This window comes from Sinohyriopsis cumingii, chromosome 15 (assembly GCF_028554795.1).
Source record: "Sinohyriopsis cumingii isolate HCF-2022 chromosome 15, ASM2855479v2, whole genome shotgun sequence".
Lineage (NCBI taxonomy): Eukaryota > Metazoa > Mollusca > Bivalvia > Unionida > Unionidae > Sinohyriopsis > Sinohyriopsis cumingii.
Window position 1 is genome coordinate 118,082,454 of NC_142975.1, and position 21,545 is coordinate 118,103,998.

Below are 21,545 nucleotides of genomic sequence, written 5' to 3' on the forward strand. Positions count from 1 at the left end.
CTTTCTTGATGCGATTTAGCATATTACATGAAAGGGCATTGAATGAATACCTTGCCTTTGCAGTCTTTCTTTACAGAATTAAGCCCATCACATGAAGGGGCATTAAATGGATTACTTGCCTATGCAGTCTTTCTTGGCAGAATAAGCATGTCACATTAGGGGCAATGAATGAATGCTTTGCCTTTGCAGTCTTTCTTGGCAGAATAAGCATGTCACATTATGGGCAATGAATGAACACCATGCCTTTGCAGTCTTTCTTGGCAGAATAAGCATGTCACATTATGGGCAATGAATGAACACCATGCCTTTGCAGTCTTTCTTGGCAGAAAAAGCATGTCACATTATGGGCAGTGAATGAATACCATGTTTTCGCAGTCTGTCTTGACAGAATAAGCATGCCACATGAAGGGGAATTGAATGAATACTTTGCCTTTACAGTCTTTCTTTACAGAATAAGTATGTAACATGAAGGGGCAATATGATTATGTTTGTTTGCAGCAATCACTAAGATTAAATGCTTGAAATACATTGTTGGATAAAATTCAAGGTATTTCTATTTTAATGTTCAGATTCCAATTTTTGAAAGCTGGCATTCCATCACATCAGTAGGAGCTGGCATCTCTGCATCAGTATGTAGAATCATTACTTCACAAATTTCATTTTCACTCAATAGCTTTTTTTGAAGAATCCAGTTTGGTAAGAGACTTTGAAATGTTTCTGTTTTTCATATTTTTGATGCACAATGTGCTTTGTCAAAATTCATTTTTTGAAGACCATTTATCAGAATGTTTGTTCTTAATGCCTACATTTTTGCATGTGTTTCTACGTATATAAATATTTATTTGCACTGTTTACATTTTGCCTTAACTTCACCTTACAGTTACCATTTTGAATTTTGTTTCTGAACTTGAATTGTGAATGTAAATTAAAGTATATATGCAGAAAAACTGGTTTTAAAATGTCTCCCTCATTCACTTTGTAAATTGTTCCATTTTGCATTATGCTAAGTTAATTTTCAGGGAATTTGGGGTATAGGAATTAATCTATCAAGTTAATTTATTGAAAATACAACCTATTATAGATTCCAGATACAGGCAGTGACACTGTATAACACAGATAGATAGTATTAAAGTTCCAAAATGAGTGCCAGATTTTGTGATTTTATCTACTCTTTCAGACATAAATCATTTTACAGCTGGCAGATCTTTATGTAGTAAATTTCAAGCTGTTAACATGATGAGTAAGGCAAAATCTACTTTTAGTTTCTGAATTTGCTCAAAATGCTTCAATATCACATATATATACAATAACATATTCAGTATAGCATTTTCAGTAGGCCCAATATCTCTCACCTGTTTGGATCAGTGGGTGGTCTTCCATCATAGTTCCATCATTTAATAAATTTACAATTATACAGTCAATATTATTGATAATTTACAAGGAAATTGTCAGTCTATGATAGCATTTTGAGAAACAAGTACCTGCCATACATTGCATTCCAATACATGTAAAGAAGAATTAAATTCTACATACCAGTTTATAGATTTTGTGTGAAATCGTAGACTTTTATAAAATTACCTCATTTGTTGTCACTCTGTCATATTTGGGGCTATTCTTCACATGTCAAATTATTGGGAAAATTATAAGTCCTGCAACCAACCGTATAATTGTATACATGTATTACAGTTTATGTTTTTTTCTATAGCTTTGCTGTATAATGTGCAAGATAAATCATATTTCTAGAGGTTTGTTTTATATAACATACAAAATAGATTGTATTTCTATGGCCCTGGTTGACTTTAAAGATGTTGCAGAAACTGAATACTAGCATAGGTAAATGAAAAGTTAAAGCTGCGACAGACACTTAATTCCAGGGGAGGTAAATGTATAGTAAAAGATGTGGCAGGCAATTAATTCCAGGGGAGGTAAATGTATAGGAAAAAGTACAAGGAGAAAGTATACAAGTTATGTAGACTGGGAATAAATCTTAAGGAAATGAACAACTCATGACAACCAAATTTTATTGAGAGTAAATTGTATTTATTACTTTTCTGTGGGATAATTTCTTGAATTTAGATCCAGTCAACAACTTTTCTGCTGCACAGAACATTGCAGTATTTGTAAACTCTTCATCTGCATCAAATATGACCTTTATCCTGCCTCATGGACTACTTTGAGCTTCTACTTAAATCATAGTACACACAAAGTAGTAAAATCTTCAGTTTTAATCATACTTAAACATTCTTCCACAATAATCAAGATAATCGTTAATTGTAACACATTTACAAGCTAAAAATTCATATTCTCATTATCATTTGTGAAGGTTAAATCAGTTCTAGATGAAAGCCAAACTGGCTGCCCTGTATAGCCTTTAATGTGCTGAAAAATGGCATTAACCAGAAAATCAAACCAAGCCAAATGTCAGTTGCATTATTCAACTGAAACTTTGCTAAATTATTGATATACACTACTCCTTTATTTTAACTTGCAAACCACTTATAATGCAGAGGCATATGTGGATCCCACTTTTTTCTCATGGAACAGGCAAACGTAAATTAACAGGCAAATGTAGACTAACAGGTGAATGTAGACTATATGCTTCATATAATAAAAAGTCATGATCAAAATAGGTAAATGAAAGCATATATCACTAATTTTGTCACAGAAATTTGGCATTAGCATCATGAAATTTGCCCCCCAAAATGTTATTATGATATACTTGATTTTGATGCAAGATTTTTGGGGAAAATATTTTTCTCATAAATAACACAAAGAATGAGAAAATATTGATCAATGAAAATATTGGTAAATGCCTACTGGTGGTAACACTAAGAAAAATTACAAAATAATGCAAGAATGTCTTGTCAAATGAAATTCATGTTTCCATTGTATTTTGTTTATTGGTCTCACTGTATTCATAATATAGCATGCCTTCTTATATTTAGATTTTTAAAATACTGTCACTGCAAATCATGTGTTTTACTGATAGCCTAATTAAGTGCTTAATCAGTGGGTAAGTTTATTTTGACAACTATTGAGAACTTAATGGTCCTTTATCACAATGACACAAGCTAAGTAACAGACTCTAGTTCAATACGTGAATGATGTTGACATTATGGTAACTTCTGGGTGTAGGTTCAGCCCAGTTTCTTCTAAATTACACACCATGAACACACCCTGTGTTTTTGCCTTTGGTTCATCCATGGAATGTTCTTCAGAATTTGTATAGATACAGTTAAAATTTAAAAAACATGTGGAAGGCTTCATCTTTTTACATTCTTTTCACACAGTTGTTTCTTTTTAATCCATGTGTAGTGTTCTGGGACTGTGTAACTACCATGTGTTTTATTTGTATAACCAATATGGAGTTTCAGTCAGTCATTGCCTTGTGTAGTGTTCTGGGACTGTATAACTACCATGTGTTTTATTTGTACAACCAATATGGAGTTTTAATCAGTCATTGCCTTGTGTAGTGTTCTGGGACTGTGTAACTACCATGTGTTTTATTTGTACAACCAATATGGAGTTTTAATCAGTCATTGCCTTGTGTTGTCAATAAAATTGTTATCTTGAGAAATTAACTTGCAGACATACCGATGGGCTTGTCTCTGTCAGTTAATGAGTGGAATTCAAGCTATTAATCTTGTATTCATTTCTATTTTCTTACAATGGATGCACTTACACTGCACAGATTTGTGAGGACTGCATGTAAACTTGATTTATATTACAAGTTTTTCCTGAATTTACAGACTTCATTTGAATTCTTCTCTGTGTGGGACAAAAGATGTTATAATTCTGATGTACCAACACAAGTTGCTAGTACCACGTCATTCTAACCAAACATAAAAATTAAATAAATTTGTGTCTTCTTATTTTCTGTAGTTGATGCTTATGTATAAAGTTGCTGGTGAATTATTGAAGGAGGGGTGTGTGTCAAAATTTTGTGCTTTAGCAGGAAGTCACATTATAATGTTTTTGTTCAAAGGCAAGACACTGCATTCTGCAGAATACTTGTTTAAACATTTCTTTTTTTTTCATTTTCTTTTTCAGCAAATAGAAAGGGCTGAGAAGGAGAGAATTCTGAGAAGACAGATACATCCTAATCATGTCTCAAAAGAGGCTGGTATATAAGCAGAATGATGAACAAGTCTATCAGGAACAAGCTATTAACAAGTTTTCTTTTGTCCAAAAAAGATGGAGTCATCAAAACTAAAGCCAGGCAATTTATATGCAACACTTGTATATGCATTTATGGTTGTGATGGCGCTCTTCAGTTTCGTATTTTGCATAGGGTTAGAAAATTTTTAAAGAAAAAGAATTTCCCTGGCTTTCCTTACTGGTTTTACTGGCTATTTAAAAAAGACCTTGTATATCTTAGGTATAGTTCAAAGAACCTTTAATTCCCTTAGTTTGGTGCATGATTGAGGGGTGTAATATGGGTTACAGAGTATACAGGTTGGCCTTACTCCAGATGTGCACCTTTCAGAAAAGTGCTAGCTACACTTGGTCATTTTCACTTACTGAACTTCAGAGGTAAATTGTATAAAAAAAAGAGCAGATAACTTTTTTTACATTTTATATATTTGGTAACTCAGTCATTGCACTTTCAGAAGCTGGTATTGTCTATCTGGCAAAATTTATTTTCCCTGTTTTAATAGCTGCTATGGATAGTGTACTTTAGACTAATTCAGGCTGATTTTTTCAGCACAAGGGAGTAGTCATTTTACTTAGCAGTGTGCTTAGATCATGTACAGTTTCCAAAAGTACAATATCCAAAGAAACATCAGCCACATTACATTAAAGTAGCATAGAGGTATACCAACATTCTCTCCTCTGTGTATGTTTTAAATGCAAACAACTTCACCTTACATAAGTCACTCTCTCAAAAGTACATAATAACTGGTGAGCGCCCCCAGTATGGGTAAAAGAATGTACAGGTGTGTGATTGTAACCAGCTAGCTTGCATGGATACAAATTTACTGCCTTTTTTTCCTCCTTGTTATTCCTCCTAAGCTCAAGACTGTGAAGTTTTACAATTAATTTTACCTCACGTTTCTGTCTCAACAAAATGGCATATTGATGTACCTTTTTGGGAATATATAAAAGTTATATGCCATCTTTACTGACTTTTAAGTCAAGTCAATGCCCCTGCAAAAAAGGGTATATGCTTTTTATTTTGCTGATTAATCTTAACAATCTGCACAGACCCAGATCTACCTGCACATTATGCGATGTCAGATCTGGTTATGTGCAGTTTGTAGATAGACTTGTCTTATAAGTGAGTATATACGGTATTCAAGAAATATACAATACTTTGGAATATATTTTGACCTTATGTGTTCACCCTTTTATTTATTAATGAGTGCATTACCACCCTCTTATATGTAGCATACATTAAATGCACCCATGCATGGACAAGTGAACTGTAAAATGAATTGTCAATGTTACTTCCAAGTAACATTAACTAGTTCAGTTTACAGTCACAAAAGTCTCTATGAATGGCTCACAATATGATACTGTGTGTAAAAGTTCATTAATTAGTTCACAATTAAACTGTAAATTAATGGACAGGCAAACAGATGGATGCACAATGCGTGAAAGACATCAATATTATTTGTGCTATTTCCAAATTAGAGAATGTTTCTAATTTGCAAGTATACTAGAAACTTGAGTGATGCATGTTGTAAGACCTGAGAAAGTTTAGAATAAATTGTAAAGAATACAGTGTATTTTAACGGGTAATATAGTATATTCATTTAAGTTATTTTTTAAAATAAAATGAGTTTCTTGTTGGGGGGGGGGGGTGAGAAAAAGTAACAAAAATTTCCCACAAGGCTAATTTTTGACATCTTGAGTTTACATTATGTCTTGAAATAAATAATGAAACAGTGCATGAAATTAACAAGTTTGAAAACTTAATTGACAATTTTGATTTCAGAATTAAAGAAATTTAAATTGAGAACATTATAAAAAAAACTCAATTGTAAATTTGAATAACTGAAGAAGAAAATACGCTACCTAGTATAAATCGGGGCAGGGGCAGATAACAATTACAGTGTGACCCTGCTATATCATGCTCGACTGTAACATGAATTCAGATATATAAAAAATTTGGCATGGCTCCCGAACTTTCACATACATGTATTTTTCTTGTATTTGAAAAAAGAAATATTTCTTAAAAGTATGAAAAATAACATGTAAAAAGTTTACTATCATTTTGGGGTAAAGATCAAATTTGAATTCTAATATAAAATGATCATGGCATGGCTCCTGAAATTTCACATACCTGTATTTTTCTCACACACAAAAAAATACTTTTCTCATCTTAAAAATATGAATAATAATGTGTAAAAAGTTTATTCTGGGATCATGCTGGGCTTTGCCAATGTCGTAGATTGTGATCATTTTCCTCAGTGGCAACAGAAAGTACCATCTGGCAAATTTTTTTGTTTTGTAAATTGGCTGATGGAACTTGAATCTTGGGTTTGGAATGGAGAAATTCAGAGGCACCATCCAAGGAAGCTACAGACTTGATGTAAAATGCACTGGAATCAATCTTTTGTTACATAAACAATTTCTTCGTTCATATTGACAAACCATCTGAACAGTGCATTGTCATATCATAATCTGCTTATGCTGACATCTGGCCTGAGTACTGTATGCTGTGATACAGTCCAGTAATCATGCTACCAAGACTAGCTACAATTGACAAACCTTTGAAGGCAGGAACAGCATCTGCTACAATTGACCAAACAATGGCAAATTCCTGTTTTTTAACGTACACAGCAAAACGTTGTGCTGAAACTTGAAAGTAAACTAATTACCAATCATTCTATATATATATATATATATATATATATATATACACACACACACACACACACACACACACAAAGCAAATGAAAAACAATCAGTCTCAATCAATATTCTACAATTACTTGATGTTGCCACCACAACAAGAGACAGACATTTGTTTGGGCCTCCAAAGCTGTCCTTTAGCAGTCACTTCAATAACATATGCATATTGCATCCAAAAAAGGTGACTATAATCTTTAATAAAAACAGAGAACCTTTCATCAAGGGAAGTCAGCACCAAGCTTAAATAAAAGTAATGGAATCTGATAGATTGGTGCATTTTCCAAAATGACTGGAACACATTTATTGTGCTGTGAAAGTTTCCTTTTTGCAGGAAAAACATTTATGCCTATGATTACTACCAATGACAGCATACACACTAATTAAATTTCCAATCATTTGAAACCATAGATATCTGGCTGTTAAGTTAAATGAAGATGGTGTATATTGCAAAGATTTTGTTCATATATTTTCATTTCCATATGAATAGCTTCATCCTCTGGGTAGCCTCGGCAAGATTAAAGCTGTCTCCAGCTGACCAAAATCTAGGCCAATTTAAGTATCATAGTGAATTTGTTAGTGTCAATTTGATGTAGATCAAATGAAGACTATCATTGTTTAAGTATGTATTATTTGTGTTTACTAATGGGATGTGACTGATATATGAATTTTTAATGTGAGCTATAGTCAGATTCATAAAATTTTCATATACACATACAGTACTTAACGGATTATGGATTGTACTTTACAAATGTAAGTTGTCAATATACAGGTATTTTTCAAACTAGTTTTGTCCTCAATAAACCAAAAAAGCATATAGTTTTGCACTCACTTTTATTACACACACACACACACCCTGGCCTTTTTTTCTGTACATGTAACACTTTCTTCAGCTAACTGACTTGGTTTGTTATAACACGATTCGGTTTATAACATGGTAAAGTTCTATGGACCCCAACTGCCATGTTATAGCTGGGTCACACTGTATATTCTGTATATAGTAAAGTTCTGTGGACCCCATCTGCCATGTTATAGCTAGGTCACACTGTATATTCTATATATTGTAAAGTAATATGGACCCCAACTGCCGTCTTATAGCTGGGTCACACTGTATATTCTATATGTAGTAAAGTTTTGTGGACCCCAACTGCCGTCTTATAGCTGGGTCACCCTGTATATTCTATATATATTCAGTTACAAATCAAGTCCAACTGCAGACAGCATATATTCTTATCTGTCATTGCACAGTGCATGAAAAGGTGAGAGTCTGTGTTGATTACACCTAGCATTGATACTGATCTGCCAGTGTATCATTCAATAGAAAATTTAGGTCTGTGTTATTTGCAGCTAGACCCAACTTATACATGAGAATATACAGTATATAGTATTATTATTATTATTTTATTATTATTATTGTTATTATTATTATTATGGGTAATAATAATAATAATAATAGTAATATATCATATATACCAACTTATAACTTGAGTCCAACTGTAAAGAGTATAGACCCTGATCTGCAATTGCATAATTAACCAGCATATCCAGGTCTGTGTTGTTTATTCTACTGATTACTCCTGGCAAATTGTACAGACCTAGTTCTGCTTGTGCAGTATGTAATGGCAGATCTGGGTCTATGCAGTTTGCTGGTGGACCCATTTTATAAGTGAATGTGATCTAAACAGTCTTTGTTGTACATGTAACGTTGGGAGTTGCTTTTGTATATCATTTTGTTATTATAAGTAGGACTGTTAATTTTGTTGCATTAATATTTATATATTTGTTAAAGATTAGTCAATTTTGTATTCTTTTTGTGCAATTTATAGGTATTTTCTTACGTGCAGTGATAGAGCTTTAAAATCTAAGTCAGGCACAAAATATTTATTGGATTGGGGATGGGTATATTTGTGTTATACATCCAATGCCTCATTATCTTATCATAAATGATCAGTGACAAAATCATTTTGAGGAATGGACACTGAATGGATTACAAAATTCTGTCCTTTGGGGACAAGTGTCTTCTATATAGAGGTGAAATACAGTGATCCCTCACCACAAGACTATTAAATAGAGTTTAAATGGGTTACATGTTGTACATTAGGTCTTCTTTAACTGGGGTAAATTATACACAGTACTACTATTATCTAATGTAATAGGATCCATGACCAACCCTGCCTCATAAATAGGACTGTCTTGTACCAAGATACACTATATTGGGGTAAATTGTACACCGTACTACTATTACCTAATGTAATGGGATCTATGACCAACCCTGCCTCATAAATAGGACTGTCTTGTACCAAGATACACTATACTGGGGTAAATTATACACAGTACTACTATTACCTAATGTAATGGGATCCATGGTCATCCTCTTTATAAATGGGATTGGGGTAAACTGAGGTACACTAACTTGTGGTACTTTATATACAGTATCAATATTATATAATGTAATAGGATCCATTGCTGTACCTGCCTTATAAATGGGACTATGTTATACTGAGTTACACTATAATGTGATACTTTATACACAATAGTTACTATTACATAATGTAATGGGATCTATGGCTTCACCTGCCTTAAATATGGGACTGTATTATACCAGGATACACTATACTGGGGTAGATTGTACACAATATCGACTGCTCCGGTGGTTTAGTGTTTAAAGCATCTGCCTCGGATGTGGGAGGTCATGGGTTCAAACTCCAACTGAGTCATACCAAAGATTTCCAAAAATGGTACTAACAGCTGCCTCACTTGGCACTCAGCATTAAGAGGTTAGTGTTAGGACTGGTTGGCCTGGTGTCAGGATAATGTGACTAGTGTGGAAAATCATGCTACATGTCTGCAGCATGATGCCCCAGTGCTAGACATCACTATAAACTGTCACACTGCAGATATCTTAGCAACATGACTGAAAAATTGTTAAAGCTTTGTTAAAAATCCAAATTACACACACACACACAATATTATTAGCACATAATGTAATTGGATTCCTGGCCATACAAGCCCTATAAATGGGACTGCGTTGTGCTGTGTGAACATTATACACAATATTACTATTACATAATAGCATCCATGGCCATAACTGCCTTATAAATGGGACTGTGTTATACTGAAGTGCATAATACTGGGATAAGTTATACACACCTTACATAATGTAATGGGATCCATGACCATACCTGCCTATAAAAGGGACTGTATTATACTAAGACACCTTATATTGAGGGAACACTATAAAATAAAGTAAAATTATGGGTTATTTAATGTTTTCTTTTATGAGCACGTGTTCGTTATGTGGAGGTGTCTCAAAGTCAGGTTTCATTGCACATTATATGAATATCACATATCTGGTCTTTTTGTGGCAATATGCAAATTCCTAATTAATTGTTAAGGGCTACAGATATGATTTATATTGTTTATGAAACGTAGGGGGAGCAAAAGTTTGCCAAGTTAATTTATACTGTCAAGAGTTTCATCAAAGCTCACATGTATTTTATCAATAAGTTGAAGATAAAACAACCTCACAATCCTGTGTATCTAGCATGTAGATTACTTAGAGATTTTGGCCATGGTTTTATGTCTTAGCCTATAAAAATAGGTGGTAGATGTACTGGAAAAAGTCATACCCTTTTAAAGATGAAAACTATTCAAGATAAATAACTAAGTTTCTTTTGTGCATTATATCATTTTCGTGAAATATTGCTTATAGTAACAGCAAATGCTTTGAAATGGAAAATAATCAAGTCAAGGTTTGTGTTGGCCAATAATCTTGCTCGAAGCAGCATTGTGTGACAAAAGTGTATTACACCAAAGACATTCAAGTCACAGTTTATGATCTCTGCTAGTTTTTAAGCTAGAGTAGCTCTGATTTTTTAAAAACACTTAAAGTAATTGCTTCAGTTGGTTGAGATTTAAGGCTAATGCAAAAAAAATAAAAGTCATCCAAATACGTGAGAAGAAGGATGGTAAGATTGTCAGAGTGATAGTATGGCAGGTTTGCTATTATCTTATCTCACTGGAAAGATAAACAAAAAAGCAACAGGTTATTGTTAAGAATTAATAACATTTATATTTATCAGAAACTTTCTTGCCACTGTGTATCCAACAGCTTACATATTCCCACACTACTTGTCAGTGTGTATCCAACAGTTTATATATGCCCACTCTACTTGCCATTATGAATCCAAAATTTTATATATGCCCACACTGATTGACACTTTGTGTCCAAAATTTTATATATGCCCACACTACGTGTCACTGTGTATCCAAAATTTTATATATGCCCACACTAATTGACACTGTGTCCAAAATTGTATATATGCCCACACTACGTGTCACTGTGTATCCAAAATTTTATATATGCCCACACTACTTGTCACTGTATCCAAAATTTTATATATGTCCACACTAGTCACTGTATCCAAAATTTTAAAAATGCCCACACTACTTGTCACTGTGTATCCAACATTTTATATATGCCAATACAACTTGCAGGAGAGATATCTTGATGTAATAAAGACCACCTGTCAGTTCTGAGAAGCTCCTTTACAGGATTGTTAAAAATTACTCATTGTAGGAAAAATAAATGGCAGGCATATGTAGAGGTATATATAGTGAGTGGGTAGATTTTCAGGACAGCAGTCTTTTACATGGAGTTTAAAAATGTTTTTTAATAAATAACTTATTAGTACAGTTACCATGTCTGCTTGCTTATAAGTCAAATTGCTACTGATTACTCATAACAAACTGCACACCCAGATCTGCTGGCACATTATGCGATGGTGGATCTAGGTCTGTGCAGTTTGCAGTTGGACTTGACTTATAAGTGAGTATATATGGTAATCAATTTCAGCTTGACACATTAAATTTTGTAAGCATATTTATATATATATGTAGGTGACTTTGCTTAGATTTTTGAGCCATTACAAGAGCTTCTCAAAAAATTGATATGCCTTTCTGTACATTTGGGATAAAAATACCTTGTTAACATGATTAAAGACCACTTGAGGTAGACAAATGGAATTTGGTAGTCAAGTCTGTATAAATATGCATATAACAAAATCTGATTTTCATGTCATAATGATTTTTTAGTTTTGTTCAAAAAGCTTTTATTCAAACATAAAGTAGATATACTTTTATCATTATTGTATTTACAAAAATAAGAATCTTTTATAAAATGGGTTAAAAGAACAAAAATCTCTAAGTGTAAGTTTAAAGTAAACTTGATTCACAGCTGGACAAAATAATAATAATAATAATACTAACAATAATAATAATAATAATAATTTAAATCAGAAATACAGCAAACTTTCAGGTAAAAGAATTAAGCATTTTTAACACTGCTTTACAATTTCTAGTTACATAGTTTTTGTTTGGCTTGTTTTTGGTATAGATATATATTTACCTATTCATATATTGCCTTTATTTACTTTAATGTATTCATTTAATAGCTATTTGTTTTAGCTTTGACACCTCATTGATGCAGTTGTTATTTGTTGAAATGTTACTCTTTTTGTTATAGAAGTATTTAACTACTTTACACATATCTTGCATCTATTATGTTATACCACAGTGTATTCACCTATAATAAAAATAATTAAAATGGTAATTTAGTCTTTCTTGTCTGTAAATGGGTTTTATAATTGGGGTGCTATGTTATGATCATATACAAATATTGGAATGTATTAGAAACAAACATTTATCCAAATATGGTAAGTATGGATGGTTCCTGGTATTTTTTAATGCTTTGGATCAAATCTTTGATTTGGGGTAATTAATCATATTTGTATGCTCACAGCAATATCACAACAAAGATATATCCTGAGTTTTAAAGTACACTGAAATAGCATTGATTATACCAGTAATTCCAGTGGTTTTAATGAATTTTCTAAGAGGGCAAGGTAGACCTGTACCATAATTATAATTGTCACTTGTATATCCTTCTGCTTGTCATGGCATAAAAGTGTCATTTTAACCAGGGAGCTTAAGCAACAAAACAGGGAAGACAATGATAGCTTCATATTGAACAAGGCGCTTTTATGTGGGTTTGTGACTTGTTCAGTACAGACTTTTGGATAAAAATCCAAAAAAGAAAACAGTGGAAATTTTATATTTGATGATTATTCTAGAATATAATAGCTTGTTTATCCATTTGTAGTAAGAGTTGTGAGATCATCCCTTTTGACAACAAGAGGTGATCACTCAAGACAGGTGTTGTCTCATAACAGGTCTGTGCAGGAGGGCTGGTTTTCAAGGTTTAAATTCAGTTGGGTTGAAGAAGAATTTTTTTTCAGTACATATAGTTTGTTCTTAGATTCGTATACAAAAATTATTTTGTTTGATCTAAAATTACATTGATCATAAATATTATAACTTTATTTGAAGTTCATTTGTAGTCAGAAGGCACTATGGCATATGAATTGCTAATTTACAGATTGGGTAACATTTACTTATCCATCCATAAATTGTCACATTAGCTATAACAGCTAATAAATTCATTTACAACCAAAAGCCAAGACCTAAATCACCCACAACATAAATAATACATGGATCAAGTCATAAAAAAGGACGTAACAGATAATGTGACCCATGACCATCGCATGTAGTCTTGCCTGTAGGTTTTAACAGTAACATCATAAAGTGTAAAAGAATATGTACATTTACAATACCTGAAAAATTACTCATCTGGAAAATTAAGTTAGTCAATAACAGAACAAAACAACCTCTGTCATTCATCCCAGTCATTACATACTGTAACTGCACAGAGAAGCAATTTAAGACTACCAGTCACACTGCAGTGAAAACAGGGTGGTAATTACAATAATAATAATAATAATGTGTTTATGTAAAGAGGATAACTTATTTAGCTAAATACCACTAATCTCCCTTGAGGCCCTCTAAAAATAATTAGACAAAATTAAAAATTTATACATATAGCTTCATGCAAATTTTTCTGTCATGAAAATAACTATTTACAAGTAAGCAAATTTACAAACACATACTAAAATTACACTTCGAAAGTATGATTTAACTGCTATATAAAAATTTTCTTTCATTTTCCAGTAACTGTTTTGAAAATGACTTTTAGCAAGATCTTGATGTATAAATACCAGCTAATTATCACTTCTGCTTAGATATACCTTTAGGCAATTCTGCAACAATATGGCATTCAGTAAATTTGCATCAGTAATATTCTTTTTTCATAAAACAATATTAGATACAAAAGTTGAGAGATGTTCAGAGAATTTTATATATACAATATATTTTTACATACTTTTATAAATATGCTAATATAAAAGATGCAAGAAAAGCAAGTGATAAATTTGAAAAGTAACACTTTAATAAATCCAGAATTTGAACATATTTTCTGGTTTGTTCATTAATATGTATGTTTGAAATACTGCATGTATCACTTACTGTTTGTATCATCATAAAATGGCTACAGAAAGACAGATGATTAAAGAGTATCACGCCATGGGCTCAGAAGATCTAGGGTACGAGGGAGATCGCCCAGCCGTGTTCATTGAGGAGAGGATCAAAGAATGGAGGTCCAAAAAATCAGCCGAAAGAGGCTCAGAAGGAGTTGCCAAGATAGCAGTGGACAGAAAGACACAGAAGGAGCTGGGCAAGATATTAGCGGACAGAGAGACAGAGAGAGAGAGCTGGAGCTGGCTAGGATAGCAGCGAGCGCAAAAGAAAGAGAGCTCGCTCATGCTCTCAAAATGGAAAAATTAAGTGTAGAAGCTATAGGACCACCGATAGGGATGAATCTTATACGAGTTCAGGAAAGAGCGTATGACCGATCATCGACCACCGAATGGTACGGATAAGTATGCCGCGGTTCAACGACAAAGAAGAGTCCATTAACTTTATCCTCGAGCAATTTGAGAAACTTGCGTCCGTTCATAAAATTCCTGAGCAACATTGGGCGATTAATGTCTCAGCCTTTTCGCAAGGTGCAACTCACGAAGTTTACCGTAACTTAGCCGCAGAAGAAGCCGATGGCTACAACACACTCAAGAAGGCCCTTCTTTACCATTATCAGCTGTCTGCCGAAATGTGCCGTAAACTTTTTCAGGATTCTACCAATTAGGCAACGGAAACCCACACCCATGTTCGATGGTTATTTGAGAAGTTTATAAAGATGGCAGAGGACTAATGATCGTACGACGGGCTACGCGAGGTTATACTCAATGAGCATGTCCTGGGTACTTAACATTTCGAGTTGACAGTATTCTTGGCGGAGGGAGAGCACAGCACTGGAGTCTCGAAAAGATCGCCATCATGGCGGAGAGATAGGAGCTTTGCGATGAACTGTCTTTCTGTAACCATTTTATGATGAACTAGAAGAGTGGAGATTCTGAGGTACGGACCGACTCCGACCCACTGAGTCGTGTCGTATGGTTGATAGAAAGAGCTGGCTGTCCGCAACCATCAGTGCGATGAGAAGGTTGGATGGGGGTCTACAGGTAAGGATGCCACCCATAGACCAGGACAGGCCTCATCCATGAAAATGAACCTTGCAGGACGGTGAGGGCCGCCGACGTGCTACAACTGCAAGCGCTTAGGGCATTTTGCAAGGGACTGTCCCAAGGGCTGGCAGACCCAGGTTAATGCCGTCGCTAGGAAAAAGTGCAAGACGGAGGCTAGCTGTAAACCAGCAAATCTAGTGTCCGCAACTGTCAACGGAGAAGGTGCCACCCTCTTGTATGAGGACTACACAGGGGAGGTAATTGAGGTCCAGTACGCAAACAGCGCCCGTGACTCGTTGCCAGTGAATATCATTGACCTTGATTCACTGTACGTAAAGCGGCAAATTGAAGCTAGGTGCTTGGATTGACAATAACATGATGTCATACTGGGATGTTATGCGTTGCCAAAATTGAACCCCGAAACCTGCACACCGACTCCAATGAAAGCTGTGGAAACCAGGTCCAAGAGTCGACAGACGAAACCAACGCCGATGGAAGTTTCAGCAGAAAGACGCAACTCTGACACTCAGGCACAGTTGCATAAATACACTGCAGATGGAACGGAAACTCATGCATGAAAGTTTCATGGGAGGACACATGGGAATTGCCAAGATGCTTGATTGTCTTGTCAAGGAATTCTACTGGCCAGGGGCCCAATGAGATGTTAAGCAGTTCTGTCTCTCCTGTGACACATGTCAGAGAATGGTACCGAAAACGGATCATCGACCCGTCTTCTTGGGAAGTACACTCCTTTTCGATGAACCATTTCGACGCGTCGCAATGGCTTTGATCGGACCGATAGCATCCGCGTCGTCGCAAGAAAATTGGTATATTTATTTTAACGGTCACAGATTACACTACATGCTATCTAGAGGCTGTTGCATTGCGTAATATTGATTCGGAAACCGTCGCCGAAGCGATGTTTGGGATTTGGTCAAGAGTCGGAGTGCCCGACGAGATCCTGACAGATCAAGGGGCACAAATCATGAGTCGCATAGTGGCAGAGGTGAACCGAATGATGTCGATTAAGCACCTCACAACTACACCGTATCATCCTCAATGTAACGGACTGGTCGAGCGGTTTAACGGGACTCTTGAAAAACACGTTCAAGAAGCTGTGTGAAGGCCGTTCCAAAGATTGGGATCGGTACATTTCTGCCATGCTTTTGGCATATCGGATGTACAACAAGCGAGTTTAGGGTTTTCTCCCTTTGAACTCTTGTATGGGAGGACCGTACGAAGACCAATCGCCGTGCTGAAAAAGCTGTAGACGGACGATCACGCTGTCGAAGAGGTACGTACTACCTATCAACACATTGCGGACTTGCGAAACAAACTGGAGGAGGTTTGTTCCCTCGCACATGAGATCCTCAAGCGAGCAAACAAATGTCGAGTCAGGCGAAGCATTACAACAATCGCGCGAAACCACGCTAGTATGAAGTAGGGGACAAGGTGTTGTTGTTGTTGCCTTAAGAACGCGACAAACTGCAAGTTTCTTGGAGGGGGCCGTACGTCGTAAACGGGATGGTCGGAGGTCAAACCTATCGGATACGGTTACCGACAAGGGAGAAGCTGTACCATGCCAATCTCCTTAAGAGATACCGAGAAAGAGAGACCATCAGCGATTTTGTCGTCGCCACAATCGTCACCAAGTACACCGAATGCGATACAGAAGTTGCGAACTCTGTCCCGAACTGTCCATTAACGAGGGTTGAGACACCATCGGACGTGGAGTGTGGCCCCATGTTGACTGCGAAGCAACGGGAAGAGATAGGGACATTGCTGGCAGGGTATTGCGATGTGCTTATGTAAATACCCGGGAGAACGTCACTTGTCGAGTTCTGGTTAGAGCTGGTGGACGACCGGCTAGTTCAGCGGAAACCCTACTCTTTGCCCCACGCGAAACGGCAAGTCGTAAGAGAAGAGATCGAGCAGATGAATGATCTGGGAATAATCGAGGCCGCTGATTCTCCGTACAGCTCTCCTGTAGTCTTAGTGCAGAGGAAGGACGGCACACATCGGTTTTGTGTCGACTACCAGAATCAGGTGACGAAATTTCAAGTCGAAATTCTACCTGACCCAGAACATATTTTCGCTTCTGCCTCAAAAGCGAAATATTTTTCGAAGTTGGATTTGTCCAAGGGCTATTGGCAAATTCCTGTAAGGGAGGAGGACAGGGCATAACTCGCTTTTGCTACTACCGATTGGACCTACTAATGGTGAGTCATGCCGTTCGGAGTCCAAAATACGCCCACTAGAATGATGCGAAAAAGTTGGTGGAACCCTTGCGCGATAGGGGTGTTCAAAACTTCATGGATGATCTCTTGCTAGTCACATAGACGTGGGGTGAACACCTTACTTTGATAGCGGACGTTTTGGAGCGACTACGTCCGGCGGGATTGATGACTCACCCTTCCAAATGTCACCCTTGGGTTCCGGACGTTGGACTACTTGAGACACACCCTGAGTCAAGGCACGCTGTACACAGAAAAGTCGAAGGTGGAGTAGCTTGGAAACAGTGCACGCCCCACCACGAAAACTGATATGATGTCATTCCTGGGAGTGGCTGGGTATTACTGGAGGTATGTGGCCAATTTCAATGCGATTGCAGGGCCGTTGCCTGACCTGACTAGGAAACGGGCCCCGAGTAAAGTTATTTGGACGGATGCGTGTGAGCACGCTTCCTAACGCTGAAGGATATGCTGACATCCGACGCTGTTGTCCGTCGACCGGATCTGTCCAAAGACTTCGTGCTCCGTACTGACGCATGTGATACGGGCCTGGGAGCAGTACTATTGCAAGAGCACAAGGGTAAGCTTGTTCCTGTCACCTACGGCAGTCGAAAACTGCTGCCGGGAAGAACTACTCAGTATCGGAAAGGGAACGTCTCAGAATCGTGTTCGTGATATCACGGTTCGAGCGGTACTTATACGGGCAGAAGTTCATATTGGAGACCGACCACCAACCCATCGCCTATCTCGCCCAGGCGAAATTGTCGAATGGACGCTTGATGCGATGGTCGCTCTTCTTACAGCAGTACCAGATGAAGATCAGATACGTGAAAGGAACCGAGAACGTAGGCGCCGATTTCATGGGTAGGAGCGCTGAAATGGCATATATCACTCTGTAGATAACCATATGTTGTGTATATTTTTGTCCTTAGTCAGTGTGTAGCGTCGTTATGATTTTATTTCTTTTATTGCGTGTAGTAACGTACATTTGCATTTGAAGCAATTTGGGGGGAATAAAATCCCGATTTTATTCTCAGGCGTGCGGTGTGTCACGTTTGTTCATCTCCAGTTAGTAAGTCGTGTATAAACTAAGGTATTATTACAAGCCATGGTTTGATGTCTCAACATATCGCAGGCTAGAGTTAATCTCTTGTGCAAGGTTACCGTGACCAGATAGAATATCCGGCATCTTGAATTTGGCACAGGCATTGGATTACGCGACTTCCCGTCTACGAGTTACAGCTTAGTCCTAAGATCAGAGTAACTCGCGAGGGACCGGGGGGTGTTCTAAATCCTTCCCCACTTGGACAGACAGCGAGAAGGACATTGTCCGCTACGTTTGATTGGATCGAGTCGAAGCAACACCTAATCGGAATTAATATAGAGGGTGTGATAACAATTTCGATCCGCATTATAACTTCTAACTATCAAGCGAAAATTTAGTCTCATCTAGGAAGATTGCTGAGCAATATGTGGTTACTTCGAGGAAGCCACTCGTAATTTGGCGGGAAAACATAGAGAGGAGATTCAAAGGAAAGACAAAGCTTCGTAAAGGTCAACAAGTTATTTGCTCGAGTTTTGCAGAATATTACGGCATTGTAATTGTAATTATGTGTTGTATGTATATTCAATTACTAGGATCGTTTAATTGCCGTTGTCTGACGATAGGCTGGGGGTAGTGTGAGATGAGAGCGCTTAGGAAAATATTGTACTGTCCTTGTGTTTTCACAGGAAGATTTTTTGGAGGACTGAACTTCCAGTTCAGTTAAGTCCAGAGGGGAAATGGAAGTAAGACTAGCAGAGCAGTCGGAGTCGACAAGTCTAGTCGGTGGAGAGAGTCGAGGAAGAGGAGGAAAAGGAGTTGAGGAGGAGCAAGTGTAGAAGGAGGAGGAGTATAGAGAAGTCGGAGAGGAGAGGAAATTTGGAAAAAGTCGGGAGGAAGAGAAGAAGGATTTGAAGGAATATGAGAGAAGAATACACAGATGAGTACAATGCAAGTCAGGTGGAAAGCTATTTCACACTACTAATCAAATGATGCTATAGGTTAACACAGGGTCGAGCGGAAGGAGAGTACTTCGGAAATTTAAAGCGCATTACTATTGAATCGTTATTATTAAATTGTTATTCGTTCACTTTTTTTGTATATTCAATCATTTAACCGTTGGCACTGCTGACTGGGGTCTCGGGGCTATACGTTTATCTTTCACTAATTTAACTTCCAACTAGGGGCCCCTGAGTGGCCGAGTGGTCTAAAGGACACACGGTACTAATTATACGGAAGAACTGTGAACCAGTCTAGAAATGGGTGAAGAAATGATAGAGTATTTACAGGTTTGGTGGTCCATAATTGGTTAATAATGAAAATTAAAATTTTAGGAAAAATATCTTTTGAGAGCTTGTCCTATATGTAATGTAAAAAAAATATTGACAAATTTCTACTGATGCAATTTTAGCATTTTTACAGGCTTGACTCAGGAGTACTCAATACTGAAAGTAGCACCTGATTCATTTGGTGCAGAATCAATAACACGTGTTTCATGCACATGTATGTAAACAAATTGCCGCGGGTCATATGGTGTTCTCCACACATAAGCTTGCACCAAGGTTAGATGTGCACGAAAAATTATAGGTGTCATTATCAGCACCCATAAATTTTAAGTTATTGAATTTTGAATATGACAGTGTTTCCATATGTTTACCATTGGAGTGGAATTAGTACCGTGAGTCCTAAAGCGCTCTCCGTTACGGGTCACTGCCATCTCATCTCTGTCTGCGTGGGTTCGAGTCTAGGATTCGGCCAATGTGGGTATGTGAGAAAGCTTGCCAGTAGCTTCTCGTGGGTCGGTGGTTCTTCCCGGGGTTTTCCCGGGTTCTTCCTCCACCATTAATACTGGCCTCCATGCATAGCCTATCGTGTGCTGAAAAATGGCGTTAAACCCCACAACAACAACAACAGCAACAACTTCCAACTAAAATCGAGTCTGGGTGGGACTCTTATAATAATTTAAATAGGATATTAGGAGCAACACACCCAACCATAACACACCTAGCACAGTGGCGGCATAACAACCCCGTCAGGCCGCAAGATGAATGACTCAATATTTACCACATGGCCCCTCTAAGTTCATAGACGTATAATCTTGAAAGTACACTGGTTTTTATTTTGCAAAAAAAAAAAAAATTATCATGAAAAGCGCAAAAAGAATTATTTTTTTCTTGAGATTTTGTTTCATTTTAATTCAAATAAATATTTTTTTTTTTATTGAGTTTGGAAATTGAATCAAAGAATGTGAATAAAATTTGCTACCTGAAATAGAGCTTCAACCCATTATGAAACTATTAAATAATGAGTATAAATTTTCAACTTTAACAGACCTTTTCACTATTTAAAGAAAAAAACTAATCCTGCTGAATCAGCAGAATTATCGAAAGTTTTTCTGCACCATTTGACGGTAAATCTTACTCCCTTGTTTATGCAAAACCAAACTCTCACAAGCTCTGCGCAAGTTTACATTATTGATTTTGTTGTTGTTGTTGTTGTTATTATTATTATTATTATTGTTAATTATTATTATTATTATTATTATTATTATTATTATTATTATTATTATTATTATTATTGTAGTAGTAGTATAATGGTAAACAATGAAACCAAAGGTGCAAGGGGAACAATTATTGTAGTTATGTGTTCACAATTTTACCATTATTTCCCTTTAATTGATGGTTTGCAAATTGTTCAGAAACGACTGTGAAAGAAAGGATACTGCGATAAAACAGAGTTCCTGGCTGGAAAAAAGAAAATATAATTAATTTCAGGAATTTAAATAGTTTTAAAATAACACTATTTTTCATTTTTATTTAGTTGTTTGAATATTCAGTTTTGGTGACGATCAAGTTTTTAGGTCGATAAAAAGATTTTGCCAACTTCTTTTCGTCATTAAATTTCTGATAAGAGTTATATCCCTTGATTAACGTAATAGATGGC

General features: G+C 36.4%; 1 protein-coding gene across 3 annotated transcripts in view; it reads left to right on the forward strand.

Annotated features, from left to right (window-relative positions):
- Positions 1-12,466, forward strand: part of LOC149782565 (anoctamin-10-like) — a 119,335-nt gene extending 106,869 nt beyond the window's left edge. For 2 of the 3 annotated variants that reach the window (XM_089934013.1, XM_089934014.1), the window contains exon 13: positions 4,051-12,466. In XM_089934013.1, the coding sequence (XP_089790139.1) occupies positions 4,051-4,131 (81 nt within the window). In that variant the 3' untranslated portion in view covers positions 4,132-12,466. Of the gene's footprint in view, positions 1-673; positions 697-4,050 lie in introns of all 3 variants that reach the window. The other variant, XM_089934015.1, reaches the window with a different exon arrangement.
- The last annotated feature ends 9,079 nt before the right edge of the window (positions 12,467-21,545 follow it).